Source organism: Emys orbicularis, chromosome 12 (genome assembly GCF_028017835.1).
Source record: "Emys orbicularis isolate rEmyOrb1 chromosome 12, rEmyOrb1.hap1, whole genome shotgun sequence".
Classification (NCBI taxonomy): Eukaryota; Metazoa; Chordata; order Testudines; family Emydidae; genus Emys; species Emys orbicularis.
The window spans coordinates 44626750-44645983 of NC_088694.1; the positions used below are offsets into that span (position 1 = coordinate 44626750).

General features: G+C 46.9%; 1 protein-coding gene across 1 annotated transcript; it reads right to left on the reverse strand.

Annotated features, from left to right (window-relative positions):
* Positions 1–16725: 16725 nt before the first annotated feature.
* Positions 16726–17661, reverse strand: LOC135887092 (olfactory receptor 14A16-like). Its single transcript, XM_065414877.1, has one exon. It carries the CDS (start codon positions 17659–17661, stop codon positions 16726–16728), a length of 936 nt encoding a protein of 311 aa, XP_065270949.1.
* Positions 17662–19234: the final 1573 nt, after the last annotated feature.

The following is a 19234-nucleotide window of genomic DNA, read 5'->3' on the forward strand; positions in this document are numbered from 1 at the left end:
CCTGTCGCATTCGGTATGGCAGCGGCCTGGTCATTTCTCGGATTATCTTCCCTGGCTCGGTCTGGATAGAGTGATGGACCAGGGTCGTGTATCTGGGTAGGGCCGTAAAGGTTCCCTGGAAAGCCTGCAGTTGACATTTGGCCTGCTTGCGCTGCTCCTCCGTAAGAGTGTTGCCGAGCAGGGGAGCAGTGGGGTCCTCGGTCAGGGGCGCGCAGGGACCCAATTTAGGCTCTGGCGGGTAAGGATTAATCAGCAGGCCTCCCACTCCTGCCACGGTTTCAACAAATTCACGTGGTATCGTTGGGTCTTCTTGCGCCGGTCAGGTTGGTAGATCTTGTATGTGACGGGCCCAACCTTCCAAGCTACCTCATAGAGTCCCTGCCAACGGGACAGCAGCTTCGACTCGCTCGAAGGCAGGAGGAGCAGGACCCGATCCCCGGGTTCAAAGGCATGCACCTGCGCTTCCTGGTTATAAGTTTGTTCCTGCGTGTCCTGTGTGGCCTTTAGGTTTTCACAAGCCAGGGCCCCAGCCTGAGCAAAGTACTCCTGCAGCTGGAGGACATACTTCAGGAGGCCCTGGGTTGGAGAAGGGGATTGCTCGCAAGTTTCCTGCATTAAGTCCAACAGGCCCCTTGGACAGCGTCCATACAACAGCTCAAATGGGGAGAACTTTGTTGATGACTGGGGTACCTCGCAGATGGCTAGCAGCAGGGGAGGGAGCAGCTGGTCCCACCGGCATAGCTCCTCTGGGGGGAACTTCTGCAGCATCTCTTTGAGGGTCTGGTTGAATTGTTCCACCAAACCATCCATCTGCGGGTGGTAGATGGAGGTGTGTAATTATTTAACCCCTAGGAGCTCGCATACCTGCTGCAACAGCCGGGGGTGAAATTGGTGCCTTGGTCTGTTAAGATTTCTCGGGGCAGGCCCACCCGAGCAAAGACCTTCACCAGTTCCCCAGCGATGGTCCGGGCGGTGGTGCTCCGCAATGGGATGGCCTCTAGGAAATGGGTGGCGTAGTCAACGATGACCAGGACATACTGGAACCCTGAAGCACTTTTTGGGAGCGGGCCCACCAGGTCCATGGCCACTCGTTCAAATGGCGTCTCTATTATAGGCATGGGGACAAGGGGGGCCCTGGGTACTCGCGGAGGAGCGGCTAACTGGCACTCTGGGCAGGAGCTACAATAGTTCCTCACCTCCTGGTGAACACCGGACCAGAAGAACCACGTCAAAATCTGGGTGAGGGTCTTCTCGTGGCCGAGATGCCCGGCAGCAGGGATGTCGTGCGCAAGCTTCATCACGGCTCGTCGGTGGTACTGCGGTACGAGCAGCTGCGTCCATGGTTCCCTCGTGCGGGGGTCACGGTCAATCCGGTAAAGACGGTCCCGGCGTAGCTCGAAGTGGGGCCACTGGGTTGTGTGCTGGGAGTCGATGATGGTCCCATCGACTGCCGCTAGCTGTTCATAGGCCCGGCTAAGGGTAGGGTCTGCTCTCTGGTCCCGGCAAAAATTGGTATGTAGTAGGGGTTCAACAGATGGCACCAGGAGGGGACTGTCTGTTTCCTTGGTTCCTAACTTGGGTTCCGGTGTCCCGCGCTCCTCTTCCGGGAGGGCCTCATGACACTCTCCTTCCAGCGCTGGGGTCGAGCAGAGGATCTCCTCGAACGCTGGCCAGTCCCGCTCCAGGATCACTGTGTATGCCAGTCGGGGGGCCAGGCCGACAACGATTTGTCGGGTGACCCCAGCCACTGTTAACAGGACTCAGGCAATGGGGTAGGGCCGGACATCGCCATGGATGCACTGCAAGTGAATTGTTCCCAGGTGGGGGTCCGTCCGGGGTCCAAAAGCTTGGCAAATCAGTGTCTGGCCGCAGCCGGAGTTGATCAGGGCCTGGGTGGGTCTTCAACCACTACGGGAACCGTGATCTTGGGAGCCTCTGGTAGCTGGGCCCTGGTGTCCCCTGCGCAGGCCTGACCGAAGCTGCAGTCCATTTCCGTGCAGTCCCGCTGCAAGTGTCCTGATTTCCCACAATGAAAGCAGGGCCCAAGTTCAGGGTGACCGCCCCAGGAGGGGGCTCCCCTCGGACTCCTGAGGGGACTCCAGTGGATCCTCACGACACTCGGCATGGGGGGGGCGCCGATCCGGGCCAAGGCGAAAGTTCGGGGCGTCTGAGCCAAAGTCCCGGGCGAGCCTCTTGCTCGCGGGGAAGGCTCCACGGTGCGGTCAGGGTGTCCCCCTTCCTTTCAGTGTTAGGGCGTTCTGTCCCAGGGTTTTGAGTTCGGATGGCTGGCCCCACCGGCATTTCGGCCACGAGGAAGTCTTCCATCAGCGTGATGGCTGCGGATAACATCGCCGGCCGATGGCGGAACACCCAGGCCCGTCTTCAGGCCGGGAGGATGTGCACAAATTGTTCTAGGATGACCTGTTCTGTAACCTCCTCCGCCGTCCTCATCTCCGGCTGTAGCCACCGCCTGCACGCCTCCTTCAGAGCTTGGGCCACCAGCCGGGTTCTGGTGCCCGTGGGGTACGTCTGGCTTCGGAACTGCTGCCGAAAGGTATCTGGGCTGACATCTAAGGCATCCAGGATTGCGGCCTTTACCCAGCTATAATCCCTTACCTCTTCCGTAGCCAGCCCTCGGTATGCCGTTTGGGCAGTCCCTGTTAGGTATGGGGCCAAAAGGGTGGCCCATTGGTCCTGGGGCCACCAAGCAACCAGCGCCACCCGTTCGAACGTTACCAAGAACATCTCGGGGTCATCAAAGGGATCCATCTTGGTTAGTCACACTGGGATGGCGGTGCGTGGTGACCCAGCTCTGTCTCCTGGCTGCGGGTTTATGGGGTGCAGTAACGCTGTCACCAGCTGTTGCAGCTGGGCTCCGAGCTGCTGAATGAGCTGCTGCTGTTGATGTTGGAGCTGGGCAGCTGCCTGCTGCTGCTGCTGCTGCTGTAGCTGGGCGGCCTGCTGCCACTCTTGACTCTCCGCCAGCAGCTTAAACAGTCGATCCATCTCCATGATTCTTTTGGGGTGGCTCTCCCCCTCAGACCCCTTCTCACAGGGGCCAAGGGATCATGCCTGCATTCTCCACCACGTGTACAAGGGTTCGCCGGGGCTTGACCCTCTCCGGGGCGGCGAGGAGCCACACCGGCTCACTGCACACAGTTGATGTTGGGGAATTAGTCTGGCTGTGGGGTCTCCCTCGGCAGCCCTTGCTGTAACAGGAACAAATACTGTAAGCCCAGGCCCTAGGTTAGGGCAGGGCAACACTGGGTCAGGTGCTCAGGCCCTTGGGACGGAGCTGAGCACTGGCACTATAAACAGTAGCAATAATCCCAGGCCCTAGGTAAGGGTGGGGCAACAAATGCTGAGTCAGGAGCTCAGACCCTCAGGCAGGGCTGAGCAGTAAGTACAAATAGTGTTAAGCCCAGGCCCTAGGTCAGGGCGGGGCAACACATACTGAGTCAAAGGCTCAGGTCCTCAGGCAGGGCTGTGCAGTAACAGTACAAGCAAAGGGAAGCCCAGGCCCTGGGTCAGGGCGGGGCAATAATGAGTCAGGGGCTCAGGCCTTCAGGCAGGGCTGAACAATAGCGATAGGCCCAAGCCTCCTCAGGCCTGGGAGAGGGGGAGACTGCCACCCACGAGTTGGGTGGCAGGAGGGACACAGGCCCTCCCACTCCACTGCGTCCCAGCCCGGGGCCCTAGCAGCGGTAGAAGACTCGCTGCATAGTCAGTGGGGATCCTGGCCGCAACACACTGACATGGGCTCTGCAAAGGCTGCAGCCAGACTAGTGTCAGCTGCCCCCAGGCTACTTCCAGACTCCCCCTCAGGTAGTACCTGGGTCAGGGTGTTCTCCTCTGGGGGGTCCAGCACCATAGGTTCTTCTGGGTAGTGGGCGAGCGGCAGGCCCAGCAACTCTTCTGGGTAGTGAGCACAGGGCAGGCCCGGCAACTCCTCCGGGTAGCAGGCGTAGGGCAGGCTCGGCCAGTCCTGGTGGCCGCCTTGGGCTGCGGAGTTTTCCCAGCCACGAGCTAGGCTGGAGGCATCTGGCCTCTCCGGCTGCTCCGGGCTTACTGAGCTCTGAGGGTGCGCCTTTGTACTTCCGGGTCACCGCCTGACCCTCTGAGGGGCAGGATCTGAGCTTCCTAGCTCTGCCCACTCCGGCCTCCAGATGGGTTCTTCCACCTCCAGGGCGGCGGGGAGCAACACCGCCTCACTACACTGCCTTTTTCCCATAACCACAGTGTCATTCTGTGTTTCTTTATAAATATAATCTACTGTTGACATTATTTTCTCCATGAGAAAATACCATGCAATCTATGTATGAACATTGGGGTATTTACACTGGCAAAATCTAGTCAATGAAGTTAATCTATGTTTGCCCCAGCGTAAATAGATTAAAAAAATCTATCTATCTATCTATCTATCTATCTATCTATCTAATGATTTTATAAAGCCACCCATCACTACACTATCTGATCAGTAGCCATGGCAAAGTCTCTAGTGTACTTCCTGGAATCTCTGTCTCTTTATTTTGGGGGATAAAAACTCTGTTTGCGGTAACAGTGCAGCTGTTTGTTTTTTGCTTTTCTCTGTTTCTTAGTTTAGATATTTTTTTTGTAATTGATTTAGAATCATAGATTATTAGGGATGGAAGGGACCTCAGGAGGTCATCTAGTCCAACCCCCTGCTCAAAGCAAGACCAATCCCCAAATGACCCCGTCAAGGATTGAACTCATAACCCTGGGTTTAGGAGGCCAATGCTCAAACCACTAAGCTATCCCTCTCCCTAGTCCCCATTTGTTGATGGGTTGAGTTGTTTCTTTCTTCCAGGTGTTTCTGTTGAGATCATGAGTGTTTGGTTAGATGAGGTTGTCAATGTTTGTCATCTACGGGGTGTGCCCATGTGTCATCAATGGCATTTTGGGCTGTATAAGTAAGGGTATTGCCAGCAGATCAAGGGATGTGATCATTCCCCTCTATTAGACATTGGTGAGGCCTCATCTGGAGTACTGTGTCCAGTTTCGGGCCCCACACTACAAGAAGGATGTGGAAAAATTGGAAAGAGTCCAGCGGAGGGCAACAAAAATGATTAGGGGGCTGGGGCACATAACTTAGGAGGAGAGGCTGAGGATTGTTTAGTCTGCAGAAGAGAAGAATGAGGGGGGATCCGATAGCTGCTTTCAACTATCTGAAAGGGGGTACCAAAGAAGATGGATCTAGACTATTCTCAGTGGTAGCAGATGACAGCACAAGGAGTAATGGTTTCAAGTTGCAGTGGGGGAGGTTTATGTTGGATATTAGGAAAAACTTTTTTCATTAGGAGGGTGGTGAAGCACTGGAATGGCTTACCTAGGGAGGTGGTGGAATCTCCTTCCTTAGAGGTATTAAGGCCCGGCTTGAGAAAGCCCTGGCTGGGATGATTTAGTTGGGGATTGGTCCTGCTTTGAGCAGGGGGGTGTATTAGATGACCTCCTGAGGTCCCTTCCAATCCTCATATTCTATGATTCTTTGATACTATGACTGTTCCCATTTCAGCTGAGAGAGGGACTATCTCAACTCTAGATCATAGGGAACAATGTGGTCCCAGGGGGGTATAAGACAAAAGGTTATTCCATCAAATGGGTATCTGACAGTCAATGGAGCAGGGCATCGTTGAAAATTGAGCCCTTTTTGAAAATGCAAGCTTAAGGCTTTGTAAAGTGGAAATATGCAGTCTTAAATTTTACCGTTGTCCACTCTTTCATCATTGGCTAAACAAAAGCACCAGAAACAACCATCCCTGAACTTTGGAACTATTTCTGCCTTCATAGAGATCATTCCCCACCCAGACACTCCTCTAGAACACCAGTGGCAATGTTAGCATAAGGATCAAAGCTCAGTTAGTACAATCTGATGGCTTTGTGGTGGCCTGTATGAAATGGACTGGGGATCTGTGTGTGGTTTGTAGAACACGTATGTTCTGTACAAAACCAGCATCACCAGGGATATATTTGCACCCTTGTACTCCATTACTATAGAGTAACTCCAAGGGCATGGAGAGGGGAATCCCCTGTCATCTAGAGAAAAGGTTCCTCCAGGGCAGGGGAGAGGCACATTTCCAGGGAGTGGCACTTAGGGGAAGATTACACAGCTGCTACTTTGGCTTCTATGTGTTCTACTGAAAAATGTGAAACTTCAGACCCTTGAGCTTATGATCTGGCCTCTTCATATTTGGGTGATACAAAGGAAAACAGCAGACAAGGGGACATGACAAATCTGTGAGTCTTAAGGCTGGTATATGCAGAGGAGTGTAAGGGCAACAGGTGCCTGCACTCCCCTTGTGCGGTCAATGGGCGTTTGGCAGTTAATTACCAGAAGCCACTCTGAAAATCCCTGTCACAGCTCACAGTCTGGAGCAAGAGTCCATTGTATTGCCCCACATTCTGCAGCACCCACATCCCCTTGTTTCTGCTCTAATTGCACAGGATTCTGCAGAGTCAGTTACAGGTCCCTCCACAGGGCCAAGCCCATCCCTGGTGCCTCTACATGAAATCAGTGAATTTGTACCCAGGATACATTAGGCCGATTCTGTTGAGCTGTTCTCTACTCACTCCCCTGCTAATGCTTGCTGGAGATAATCACATCTCTGTGGCCCTCATAGGCATTTCATAGGGGATTCCCAACTCGGTCCAATAGTCTGATTGCTTTGGTTGCTATCAATAGCTGAACTCCTGGGCTACGGTATGTCCTTTGCACAGCAGGCAGAACCTAAATGCAGTGGCAGGGCCAGGGACTTGATTGTGTCCCAATAAGGCATCTTTAGAGAACAGGGCAATTCCCGGCCTTAGGGCCCCTGGACATTTGAAAGGAAACGAGGTCTCAGTTCACACCCCATTTCCATGTGAATGCTACAGACAGTGCAGAGTACTATGGCATGGGATAGCTCAGGAGATAAGAGATGAAAGCCCTACTTGCATCTCCAAGTCATCTGTTCAATTCCAGATGCAGTGGCTCTTTGTCCTTCCCTCTTCTGACCTCTGTGAAAAGGGAAGATTTGTGTCTCAACTCCTTGGACATATCATGATACAACCCACCAACAGTCCATCCATCCAAACTGGGACCAGTTGACCCTCTGTGAGCAACCTCAGCAGAGACAAAGAGACCATCTCAGAAGTGGGAGGGGGTAGTTCAATCTCTCAGTCCCAGTTACTTCATATTCTCTCTATGGAGATTGTGATAGCCATCAAAATGGACAATTGTTGCCAACCAAACATTGTGATGGGCTATGTAGGGATGAGTTCAAAGCTGGTGCATACAATACAAGAGTGTGTTGTGTGACAACTCCAAATCATTTTAGTGCTCCATCAATGTTTGTATGTGATGTCTTTGTTATTATTAAGACAATATTTGAAATAATTATTTAGAGCCACATTTGCAAATGTTACTTATTCTCTACCCCCAAATTACACCGTATTGCACATGCAAATGACATATTTAGGCTGGAATTTCTAAGGAGTCTAAGGTAGTGCACTAGAAAGAAATTTAGAAGAACTTGATTCAGTCCCAGGTCCTCAAAGGTTTTTAGGCACCTAACTCCCATGGGCCTTGGCTCATTGATTTTCACTGGCATATGTAGTGACTTTGGGCAATAGCCAATACTTAATGCATCACAGGAAGACTAGAAGTCACCTGATCCATTCACAATCTATACAATTTTTGTCCCTAATCCAGCAATCAACTTCTACACTTTTCACTCACCCCGATAAATTCATTCCTCATCTATTCACCATAACATTCTCTCACCTCAACTAATCAATCCAGTCATACTACCTCTTCAATCCACCGCTTCAAGGAAAATTGCAAGAATGAGTAAGCCTCAAGGCACATCCTGAAGGTCAATAGAGTTGGACTGTAGCATGAGAAGGCAATTCCAGGGTCAATGAACCACCACCTATTTTCGCAAGTGTCTCAGCAAATAATAACGACCTGGTGTTCAATGAGCATCACTATTGAAATATATAGCACAATATTGCACAAAAGGAAACTTGCTGGACCCAGGCTAAAAGATTAGTCTGTAAAAGGGAGCATTCTGGAACTGGTGATGATCTTATCTGTATTCAGTTTGATTAGACATAGATTTGCGCATTTTATTTTATTTTGCTTTGTGACGGTTAGGATATAGATATTCAGGCCTGTCGGTAAAGGCCTATACTTTAAGAATGTACGTGTATTCTTATCACTTAGCTAGTTATAAAGGTATAAAAGAGAGAATCAAAATCACTCTCTGTATGTGTAAGGGTCAGTCTGAGGCTCTGTTCTTAGGCTAAGTAAGGCCTTTGGCTAAGCAGCAGAGGCAGCCATAAGCTGAGAAGTGAACGGTCACATCCTCACATTCCAAACTAGTCACATGGAAATAAGGTGCTATTGGCTGTTAGGAATACAATTCTGTCCTGATATTCCTATCACCTCCAAAGAAAGAAAGAGCCTAGAAGATAGTATCAGAGGGGTAGCCGTGTTAGTCTGAATCTATAAAAAGCAACAGAGGGTCCTGTGGCACCTTTAAGACTAGCCTAGAAGATGTAAAAGGAAACTTAGGTTGATAGTCTTCTGTCTGGTAAGAACTCACTTATCAATAGACACAGCTGGAAAACCCTTATGTCTGTATAGATGGAGTTGTGAAATCTTCACTTCTGTATTGTTTTGTATGTTTATTTGCATGGTCTCTGTCTGGTTCTGTAATTGTTTCTGTCTGCTGTATAATTAATTTTGTTGGGTGTAAACCAATTAAGGTAGTGGAATATAATTGGTTAAATAACCATGTTACAGTATGTTAGGATTGGTTAGGTAAATTTCAGTAAAGTAATCGGTTAAGGTATAGCTAAGCAGAACTCAAGTTTTACTATATAGTCTGCAGTCAATCAGGAAGTAAGGGGGAATGGGAACAGGGAATGTGGTGGGGAAATTGGAATCATGTTTTGCTAAGGGGGAAAATAGGAACAGGGACTGGTGGTGGGGGAATTGGGATCATGTTTTGTTAAGGGGGGGAATGGAAACAGGGAATGGGAACAGGAACAGGGACATAGGTAAGGCTCTGTGGTGTCAGAGCTGGGAAGGGGGACACTGAGGAAGGAAACTGGAATCATGCTTGCTGGAAGTTCACCTCAATAAACATTGAATTTTTTGTGCCTTTGGACTTCGGGTATTGTTGCTCTCTGTTCATGCGAGAAGGACCAGGGAAGTGAGAGGCTGAAGGAATAAGCCCCCTAACAGTGACTTACTTTGTTCTGTCTGTTACTTCTTGGAACCACTTAAATCCTACATTCTGTATTTAATAACATCACTTTTTACTTATTAATTAACGCAGAGTATGTATTAATAACTGGGGGAGCAAACAACTGTGCATATCTCTCTATCAGTGCTGTAGAGGGTGAACAATTTATAAGTTTATCCTTTATAAGCTTTATACAGGATATAATGGATTTATTTGGGTTTAGACCCTGTTATAACTATAAAGGGAAGGGTAACAGCTCTCCTGTGTACAGTACTATAAAATCCCTCCTGGCCAGAGACTCCAAAATCCTTTTACCTGTAAAGGGTTAAGCAGCTTGGGTAACCTGGCTGACACCTGACCCAAAGGACCAATAAGGGGACAAGTTACTTTCAAATCTTGGGGGGGGGGGAAGGCTTTTGTTTGTGCTCTTTGTTTTGGTTGTCATTCACTCTTGGGACTGAGAGGGACCAGACCAGACATCAATCCAGGTTCTCCACATCTTTCTAAACAAGTCTCTCATATTTCAAACTTGTAAGGAAACAGCCAGGCAAGGCGTGTTAGTTTTTATCTTTGTTTTCTCAACTTGTAAATGTACCTTTTACTAGAGTGTTTATCTTTGTTTGCTGTACTTTGAACCTAAGACTAGAGGGGGGTCCTCTGAGCTCTTTAAGTTTGATTACCCTGTAAAGTTATTTTCCATCCTGATTTTACAGAGATGATTTTTACCTTTTTCTTTAATTAAAAGCCTTCTTTTTAAGAACCTGATTGATTTTTCCTTGTTTTTAGATCCAAGGGGGTTGGATCTGTATTCACCAGGAGTTGGTGAAAGGAAGGAGGGGGGGTGGTTAATTTCTCCTTGTTTTAGGATCCAAGGGGTTTGGATCTGTATTCACCAGGGAATTGGTGAATGTCTCTCAAGGCTACCCAGGGAAGGGAATTAGCTCTGGGATGGTGGCAGCGGACCAGATCTAAGCTGGTAGTTAAGCTTAGAAGTTTTCATGCAGGCCCCCAAACCTGAAACCCTAAAGTTCAAAGTGGGGAAGCAGCCTTGCAGACCCCATTGGGAGTTGGGCGTCTGAGTTTTAAAGACAGGAACACTTCTGTTAGCTACTTTCGAGCTGGCAGGGAAGGCAGAGGTAGAAGTTGTCTTGACACATTGGGTGGCCACTCCGAAGGGGGTTTCTGTGATCCAACCTGTCACAACTATGCTTTAGACCAAATGAATAACTTTGTTTTTTTTAAAAAAAACTCATTTTATCCAATAAGGCAAAGAAACTGAGCACGTTATAATGTATTAATTTTAAATGGCTCAAAGCTCACAGACAGTGCATGTAATGAAGTTTTTGTAAAAGAGTAATGGAGTAAGAAACATTCAAAGAAATAACAACAAATAATAAATAGTCACAGGAAAATCATGAGTTGGACATCAACAGTCATAGACAGAAAAAGAGGCACAATAAATTGGCATTGATTTTTCATTATCTATCTATCTATCTATCTATCTATCTATCTATCTATCTATCTATCTATCTATCTGCATGATCTTATTGTATCTATTGTATATGTAGTACACACAACCATGCACAAACATGGCTTAATAAATATTAATTAATAATAACAACAGCAACCAGCTTTGGAGATCTAGACACTTGTGTGGATGAGAGACGAATGGCTACATACAAAACTACACATTGAAGTGAATGGCTTTGTGCCTATCCCTGTCTTAGGGTGGAATGATGTGATTCTCCATCTCTCAAACTGTGTCTCAACCATGATTTCTCCAACTGTGTTTGCTACCTGCAGTTCTTCCCACAGGAGCTGTGGCCAGTAGTAAGTTGAGTGACTAGACGTCTTCACCATGCAAAGTGTGATTTATTTACCACAATAGGAACAAAGCATAACATAAGAGAAAATATGAGCGCTTCCAGATCGATCACTGCAGTAGTTTGGCGGAATAAAAATTTGGCCTTATTATTCAGACTTAGTTTGTCTTTAGGAAACATTTTAATACCTTTCTCTTCCAAATACCTTTCCACCATAGGAAGAACAATACAGTATTTATTTATTTTAATAAATTTAAATAAATATATAACAATAATACATACAGTTATATAAGGCTCTAGGTGCCCTAACACATCATAAATGACACAATATACTCCCATTAGCATTAAAATCATCACTTGAACAGACACCCGCAGAAACTTTTTTTCAATTCTTCATCAATGGTGAAAGCAAAACTTCAAGTCTCTCAGAAAACCCCATCAAGGTGATTAGGACATTGACACATTGAATAGATGACAAAATAAATGGATACCACCATTTAGTCAAACATACTCCACCCTCCTGCTTTATAAAGCAGCGCACAAGCGACCAGGGAGCTTTTGCGAACAGGGGCTGCTAACAGGGAGTTTCGCAAGGGAGTTCTCCAGGTGAAGGAGGAGCAATACAGCACCCTTTTGGGGTAAGTGACTGTCTGTAGTGTGTGTTTGTTTGTGTTTGGGGGTTACTTGCTGTGTGCTGAGCTTGTGTTTGTCAGTCTGTTTGTTTGGTTGTTTGTTTGAAGGACCGTGTGCTGTGGCTGGCAGTTGGAAGCTGTGAGCTTCAAAGGAAGGTTTGAAAGCTAGAAGCCTCTGGTAAGTGGTTGAGCCTTAATCAGTGGGTGGGGCATTCATACAGGCCAGGGCTTTATAAAGCAGCGCACAAGCGACCAGGGAGCTTCTGCGACCAGGGGCTGCTAACAGGGAGTTTTGCAAGGGAGTTGGGAAGGGGGCGAGGGTCCCTTGCCAGTTCTATCTGTTTTCCCTTTATTCCCCTTAAAACCTATAAACCAACTACATTCAAAACTTCTTGCTTAAACAACCCTTTCAGCGGACAGGGGGCTGCAGACGGGAGTTTGACAGAGAGAGGCTTACGATGGTTAGGAAGACCCGCAACACCTGTGCCAGCACTGCTTCTGTCTCCTCCACCTGCGCCTGTAGCCAGACAAAGTGCCTGAGCATGGATGCTTCTACCCAGATCCTGGTGTGGTTTTGCAGAGACTGTAACTTGCAATTTCCACTTACTGATATCCAGGCTGGGGGGACCATCCAATGTGAAAGGTGCCTGCTGGTGGAATCTCTCAGGCAGCAGGTGGGAGAGCTACAGGAGGAGGTGGCTAGGTTGAGGAGCATCCGAATCCACGAGCAATTCCTGGACAGCGTCCATGTGGAGACAGCTGAGGTAGCTGTCCCAGTACACAGGACTGCTGATACACCACTGGTGGAGGAGGAGATGGCTCAGGGTGGACACTGGCAGCTGGTTACTTCTGGCAGCAGGCAGTGCTCCAACCCTGCTCTGAACCCTCCCGCCGAGGTAATAGGTAACCGTTATGCTCTTCTTGATACAGGAAAGAAGGAATCACCCCCTACAGTAAAGGAGGAGAAGCCTCGTACCCCTAAGGCTGGGAGGTCTGCTGCCACCACTGCGAATAGGAAATGCAGGGTAGTGGTGGTCGGAGACTCTTTGCTGAGGGGGACAGAGGCGCCCATCTGTTGTCCTGACATTTCATCTCAGGAGTTATGCTGCCTGCCAGGAGCCCGTATCCAAGACGTTACGGAGGCATTGTCGAGGATTATCCAGCCCTCTGACTCCTACCCCATGCTACTCATCCATGTGGGCACAAATGATACTGCGCGGTGTGACACTGAGCGGATCAAGAGTGACTACAGGGCTTTGGGAGTATGGGTGAAGGAGTTGGAGCGCAGGTGGTATTCTCTTCGATTCTTCCTGTCAAAGGTAGGGGCCCGGGCAGAGACAGATGCATCATGGAGGTGAATGCCTGGCTGCGAAGATGGTGTCGCCAGGAGGGCTTTGGCTTCCTAGACCACGGGATGCTATTCGAGGAAGGACTGCTAGGCAGAGATGGCATTCACCTTTCGAGGAGGGGAAAGACCCTATTTGGACACAGACTGGCTAACCTAGTGAGGAGGGCTTTAAACTAGGTTCGACGGGGACAGGTGAGCAAAGCCCACAGGTAAGTGGGGAACATGGAGACCTGGGAGATGGGTCGGAAATGAGAGGGAGTGTGGGCTATATTGGCAGAGAGAAAGGAGGGTCAGGACAAAACTGGGAGGAAAGATCAAACCAGTATCTTAGATGCCTATATACAAATGCGAGAAGTATGGGTAATAAGCAGGAAGAACTGGAAGTGCTAATAAATAAATACAACTATGACATTGTTGGCATCACTGAAACTTGGTGGGATAATACACATGATTGGAATGTTGGTGTGGATGGGTACAGCTTGCTCAGGAAGGATAGACAGGGGGAAAAGGGAGGAGGTGTTGCCTTATATATTAAAAATGTACACACTTGGACTGAGGTAGAGATGGACATAGGAGATGGAAGTGTTGAGAGTCTCTGGGTTAGGCTAAAAGGGGTAAAAAACAAGGGAGATGTCATGCTAGGAGTCTACTACAGGCCACCTAACCAGGTGGAAGAGGTGGATGAGGCTTTTTTTAAGCAACTAACAAAATCAACCAAAGCCCAAGATTTGGTGGTGATGGGGGACTTCAACTATCCGGATATATGTTGGGAAAATAACACAGCGGGGCACAGACTATCCAACAAATTCTTGGACTGCATTGCAGACAACTTTTTATTTCAGAAGGTTGAAAAAGCTACTAGGGGGAAAGCTGTTCTAGACTTGATTTTAACAAATAGGGAGGAACTTGTTGAGAATTTGAAAGTAGAAGGCAGCCTCGGTGAAAGTGATCATGAAATCATAGAGTTTGCAATTCTAAGGAAGGGTAGAAGGGAGAACAGCAAAATAGAGACAATGGATTTCAGGAAGGCAGATTTTGGTAAGCTCAGAGAGCTGATAGGTAAGGTCCCATGGGAATCAAGACTGAGGGGAAAAACAACTGAGGAGAGTTGGCAGTTTTTCAAAGGCACACTATTAAGGGCCCAAAAGCAAGCTATTCCACTGGTTAGGAAAGATAGAAAATGTGGCAAAAGACCACCTTGGCTTAACCACAAGATCTTGCATGATCTAAAAAATAAAAAGGAGTCATATAAAAAATGGAAACTAGGACAGATTACAAAGGATGAATATAGGCAAACAACACAGGAATGCAGGGGCAAGATTAGAAAGGCAAAGGCACAAAATGAGTTCAAACTAGCTACAGGAATAAAGGGAAACAAGAAAACTTTTTATCAATACATTAGAAGCAAGAGGAAGACCAAAGACAGGGTAGGCCCACTGCTTAGTGAAGAGGGAGAAACAGTAACAGGAAACTTGGAAATGGCAGAGATGCTTAATGACTTCTTTGTTTCGGTCTTCACCGAGAAGTCTGAAGGAATGCCTAACATAGTGAATGCTAATGGGAAGGGGGTAGGTTTAGCAGATAAAATAAAAAAAGAACAAGTTAAAAATCACCTAGAAAAGTTAGATGCCTGCAAGTCACCAGGGCCTGATGAAATGCATCCTAGAATACTCAAGGAGCTAATAGAGGAGGTATCTGAGCCTCTAGCTATTATCTTTGGAAACTCATGGGAGACGGGAGAGATTCCAGAAGACTGGAAAAGGGCAAATATAGTGCCCATCTATAAAAAGGGAAATAAAAACAACCCAGGAAACTACAGACCAGTTAGTTTAACTTCTGTGCCAGGGAAGATAATGGAGCAAGTAATTAAGGAAATCATCTGCAAACACTTGGAAGGTGGTAAGGTGACAGGGAACAGCCAGCATGGATTTGTAAAGAACAAATCATGTCAAACCAATCTGATAGCTTTCTTTGATAGGATAACGAGCCTTGTGGATAAGGGTGAAGCTGTGGATGTGGTATACCTAGACTTTAGTAAGGCATTTGATACGGTCTCGCATGATATTCTTATCGATAAACTAAGCAAATACAATTTAGATGGGGCTACTATAAGGTGGGTGCATAACTGGCTGGATAACCGTACTCAGAGAGTTGTTATTAATGGTTCCCAATCCTGCTGGAAAGGCATAACGAGTGGGGTTCCGCAGGGGTCTGTTTTGGGACCGGCTCTGTTCAATATCTTCATCAACGACTTAGATATTGGCATAGAAAGTACGCTTATTAAGTTTGCGGATGATGCCAAACTGGGAGGGATTGCAACTGCTTTGGAGGACAGGGTCATAATTCAAAATGATCTAGACAAATTGGAGAAATGGTCTGAGTTAAACAGGATGAAGTTTAACAAAGACAAATGCAAAGTGCTCCACTTAGGAAGAAAAAATCAGTTTCACACTTACAGAATGGGAAGAGACTGTCTAGGAAGGAGTACGGCAGAAAGGGATCTAGGGGTTATAGTGGACCACAAGCTAAATATGAGTCAACAGTGTGATGCTGTTGCAAAAAAAGCAAACATGATTCTGGGATGTATTAACAGGTGTGTTGTGAGCAAGACACGAGAAGTCATTCTTCCGCTCTACTCTGCTCTGGTTAGGCCTCAGCTGGAGTATTGTGTCCAGTTCTGGGCACCGCATTTCAAAAAAGATGTGGAGAAATTGGAAAGGGTCCAGAGAAGAGCAACAAGAATGATTAAAGGTCTTGAGAACATGACCTATGAAGGAAGGCTGAAATAATTGGGTTTGTTTAGTTTGGAAAAGAGAAGACTGAGAGGGGACATGATAGCAGTTTTCAGGTATTTAAAAGGGTGTCATAAGGAGGAGGGAGAAAACTTGTTCACCTTAGCCTCTAAGGATAGAACAAGAAGCAATGGGTTTAAACTGCAGCAAGGGAGGTCTAGGTTGGACATTAGGAAAAAGTTCCTAACTGTCAGGGTGGTTAAACACTGGAATAGATTGCCTAGGGAGGTTGTGGAATCTCCATCTCTGGAGATATTTAAGAGTAGGTTAGATAAATGTCTATCAGGGATGGTCTAGACAGTATTTGGTCCTGCCATGTGGGCAGGGGACTGGACTCAATGACCTCTCGAGGTCCCTTCCAGTCCTAGAATCTATGAATCTATGAATCTCCCAAGCTCCTCCCTCCCCCAGAAAAGCCACCTGGAACAAAGAAACAAGTCAACAAATGAATCAACAAAATTAAACAAAATGAAAAAGAAACAAGCAAACACACAAGCCAAACCTCTCATACCCCAGGCACAATTTTTATCCCCAAAAAGGAGAAGAGCCACAGACTTCATGAAGTCCACTAGTGACTTAGATATGGCTGTTGATATTCTGTGCAACATGTTCAGAGAGTGTGGTAACAGTAGCCCTATAAATCCCTATGACAGATAGATAGGTGCATACGTAGATGTATGGAAAGATATTTAGATTCTGATCTTATGTACACTGGTGTAATCATATACTAATTCATTTGACTTCAGTGAAGCTAGTCCAGATTTCATGATTTCATAAATAGATTGCACCCTATGTTCTCAAAGAGACAATTTTGTCATCAGTTGATTATATCTACAAAGAAACTCAGAATATAATCAAAGTCAAGTTGCAATGACAGACATTTTAACTCTTGGTGAATAACCTCCACACAATCAGTTTCTTCAATGCAGCTTTGATCTCCTTGTTCCTCATGCTGTAGATGATCGGATTCATCACTGGAGGCACCAGGGAATAGAGAATACCCACCATGAGATCCAGACCTGATGCTGAGCTGGAGGTGGGTTTCAAGTAGGCAAAGGATGAAGTGCAAAGTAACAAAGAGACTACAGTGAGGCGAGGAAGGCAGGTGGAGAAGGCTTTATGCTGGCCCTGCTCAGAGGGGATTCTCAGCACAATTTTGAAGATCTGAACATAAGACACAATTATAAAAACAAAGCAGTTTAACCCTAAAAACGCACCTAAGGCAAAAGCCCCAACTTCACTGAGGTACGAATCAGAGCAAGCGAGCTTGAGTAGTTGGGGGATTTCACAGAAGAACTGGTTGATGACATTGGACTGGCAGAAGGGTAACCTGAAGGTGTTCCAAGTGTGCAGGGCAGAGTAGACAATACTAGTAATCCAGGCACTGGCTGCCATTTGGACACAAGCTCTCCTGTTCATCACTCTCTCATAGTGCAGTGGTTGGCAGATGGCGACGTATCGGTCATACGCCATGATGGTGAGTAAGGCAAGATCTGTTGCAGTGAAGAGGAAAAAGAGAAAGACTTGGGTGACACATCCAGGATAAGAAATCACCCTGGTGTTCATGAGAGAATTGGCCATGGATTTGGGGATGGTGACGGAGATGGAGCCGAGGTCTAGGATGGACAGATTCACCAGGAAGAAGTACATGGGAGTGTGAAGATGGTGTTCGAGGGCTACAGCTGTGATGATGAGAAGATTCCCCATCAGGGCTACCAAGTAAATCACCAGGAACACCACAAAGTGCAAAATCTGCAGCTCCCGAATGTCAGAGAATCCCAGGAGAAGGAACTCGGTCAGGGTGGTTTGGTTGGACATTTTCTTTCTCAGTTCACTCTGTGATGGCTGTGGAGGGAAGGCCAAAGACAGTGCGGGAATTACAGTGACAGAGGGAGTGGCCCTGATTTCCCGCAACAATATGATGTGAGTGTCAACAATGCACAGCACTCATCACTTCTATTAACTAGGAGTGGTGAGTTATCACATGAATGTAAATTGGCGCGGCTCCTTTAAAGTCAATGGAGCTGCATCGGTTTGCACCATCTGAAGATCTGGCTCATGATGAGGCTTAATAAAATGCCATGTGAAGGATGGAGCAAAGTACCATCCCAATGCAACAATTCTAGCCAAGTTGACCCCCTATTGTACAAAGAGCTGGCTGTCGACTTGGGCAAGAAACTAAAATGCTAAAATGCCAACACTGCCTGATATCCTCTTTTCATGGAAATACGAGATGGACTTGGCTTTGTTTATGACAGATCGCCTTTAACGATTTCACTGCAACACCACGTAGATGGCCGGCTGCCTGCAAACGTATTAATTAATGACACCAAATCCTGACTACGTTTCCATCTCTGTGTACCGATGGGCTAGCAGCATTGCTCGGCTACCTCTCTGCTGTGTCATTTACCTCTGTCACTTTATGGGTGTGTGGGTCAGTGGCCATCAGGAGACTTGGATTCTTTTCTTGGCTCTGCCACTGACCTGCTCTGTGACCTTGGGCCAGTCACTTCCCCTCCCTGTGCCTCTATTTCCCCTCCATCCGTTTCTCTGTCTTGTCTTCTTGGACTGTGAGTTCTGTGGGGGATGAGCTGTGTCTTATTATATGTATGTTCACTGCCCCCATTTACAACATTTGTGTTTTGCGGGCAGCAGTGTGGGACAGAGCATATGGCACTAGAGCTGAATATCTCAGTTCTAATCCCATTGACATCCTCTATGTCCTTGGTCAGGGATAAGAGAGACAGGTTTTGGCTGGGGAAGTCAATTTACTGTTCTCCATCTAAGTCACTAGTATGTTTAATACCTATGCTGTTGGCTGCCAACTTCGCTGGTTACTCAGTTTTACCATTCAACAAGTATCCCTTCGAAACAGAAATAAACACAGTTGCGATAGAGTGACTGGGTTCAAATTGTGCTATTATTGGACTATATCAGTGTTCCTACTCTGGTTTAAATCTACATGTCCAATCTGGGGTATTCAGACATTTTCAGTTTAAATTATTTCAAAGGAAAACTGGATTTTAAACTGAGACATGCTCCAAGGTAATCTCTGCTATTCTTGAAAAACAACCTATGTACTGGAAAAGTCAAAACATTTTAAGAAAAAAATTCAGTGACAATGTTTCGGTTTTAAGCAGTTTACCTGAAATTGTCTGGTTCTCAATGAACAAAAAGAAAAAAAGTTTTGGTTTTCACAATTTCTATGAAAAGACAACTGTTGTCCGCTGGGGGAAAAAAAACTCTGAGGAGCTCTAAATGTTTGATTAAATTATATTAAATGTTTTGAAGAGTTCCAATTGTAACTCATATTTCTATTATAAAACTTGCCCATTATATTAATACCCAAAGATATTTAATTGCAAATAGCAAACTCACTGTGTTGTCTCTG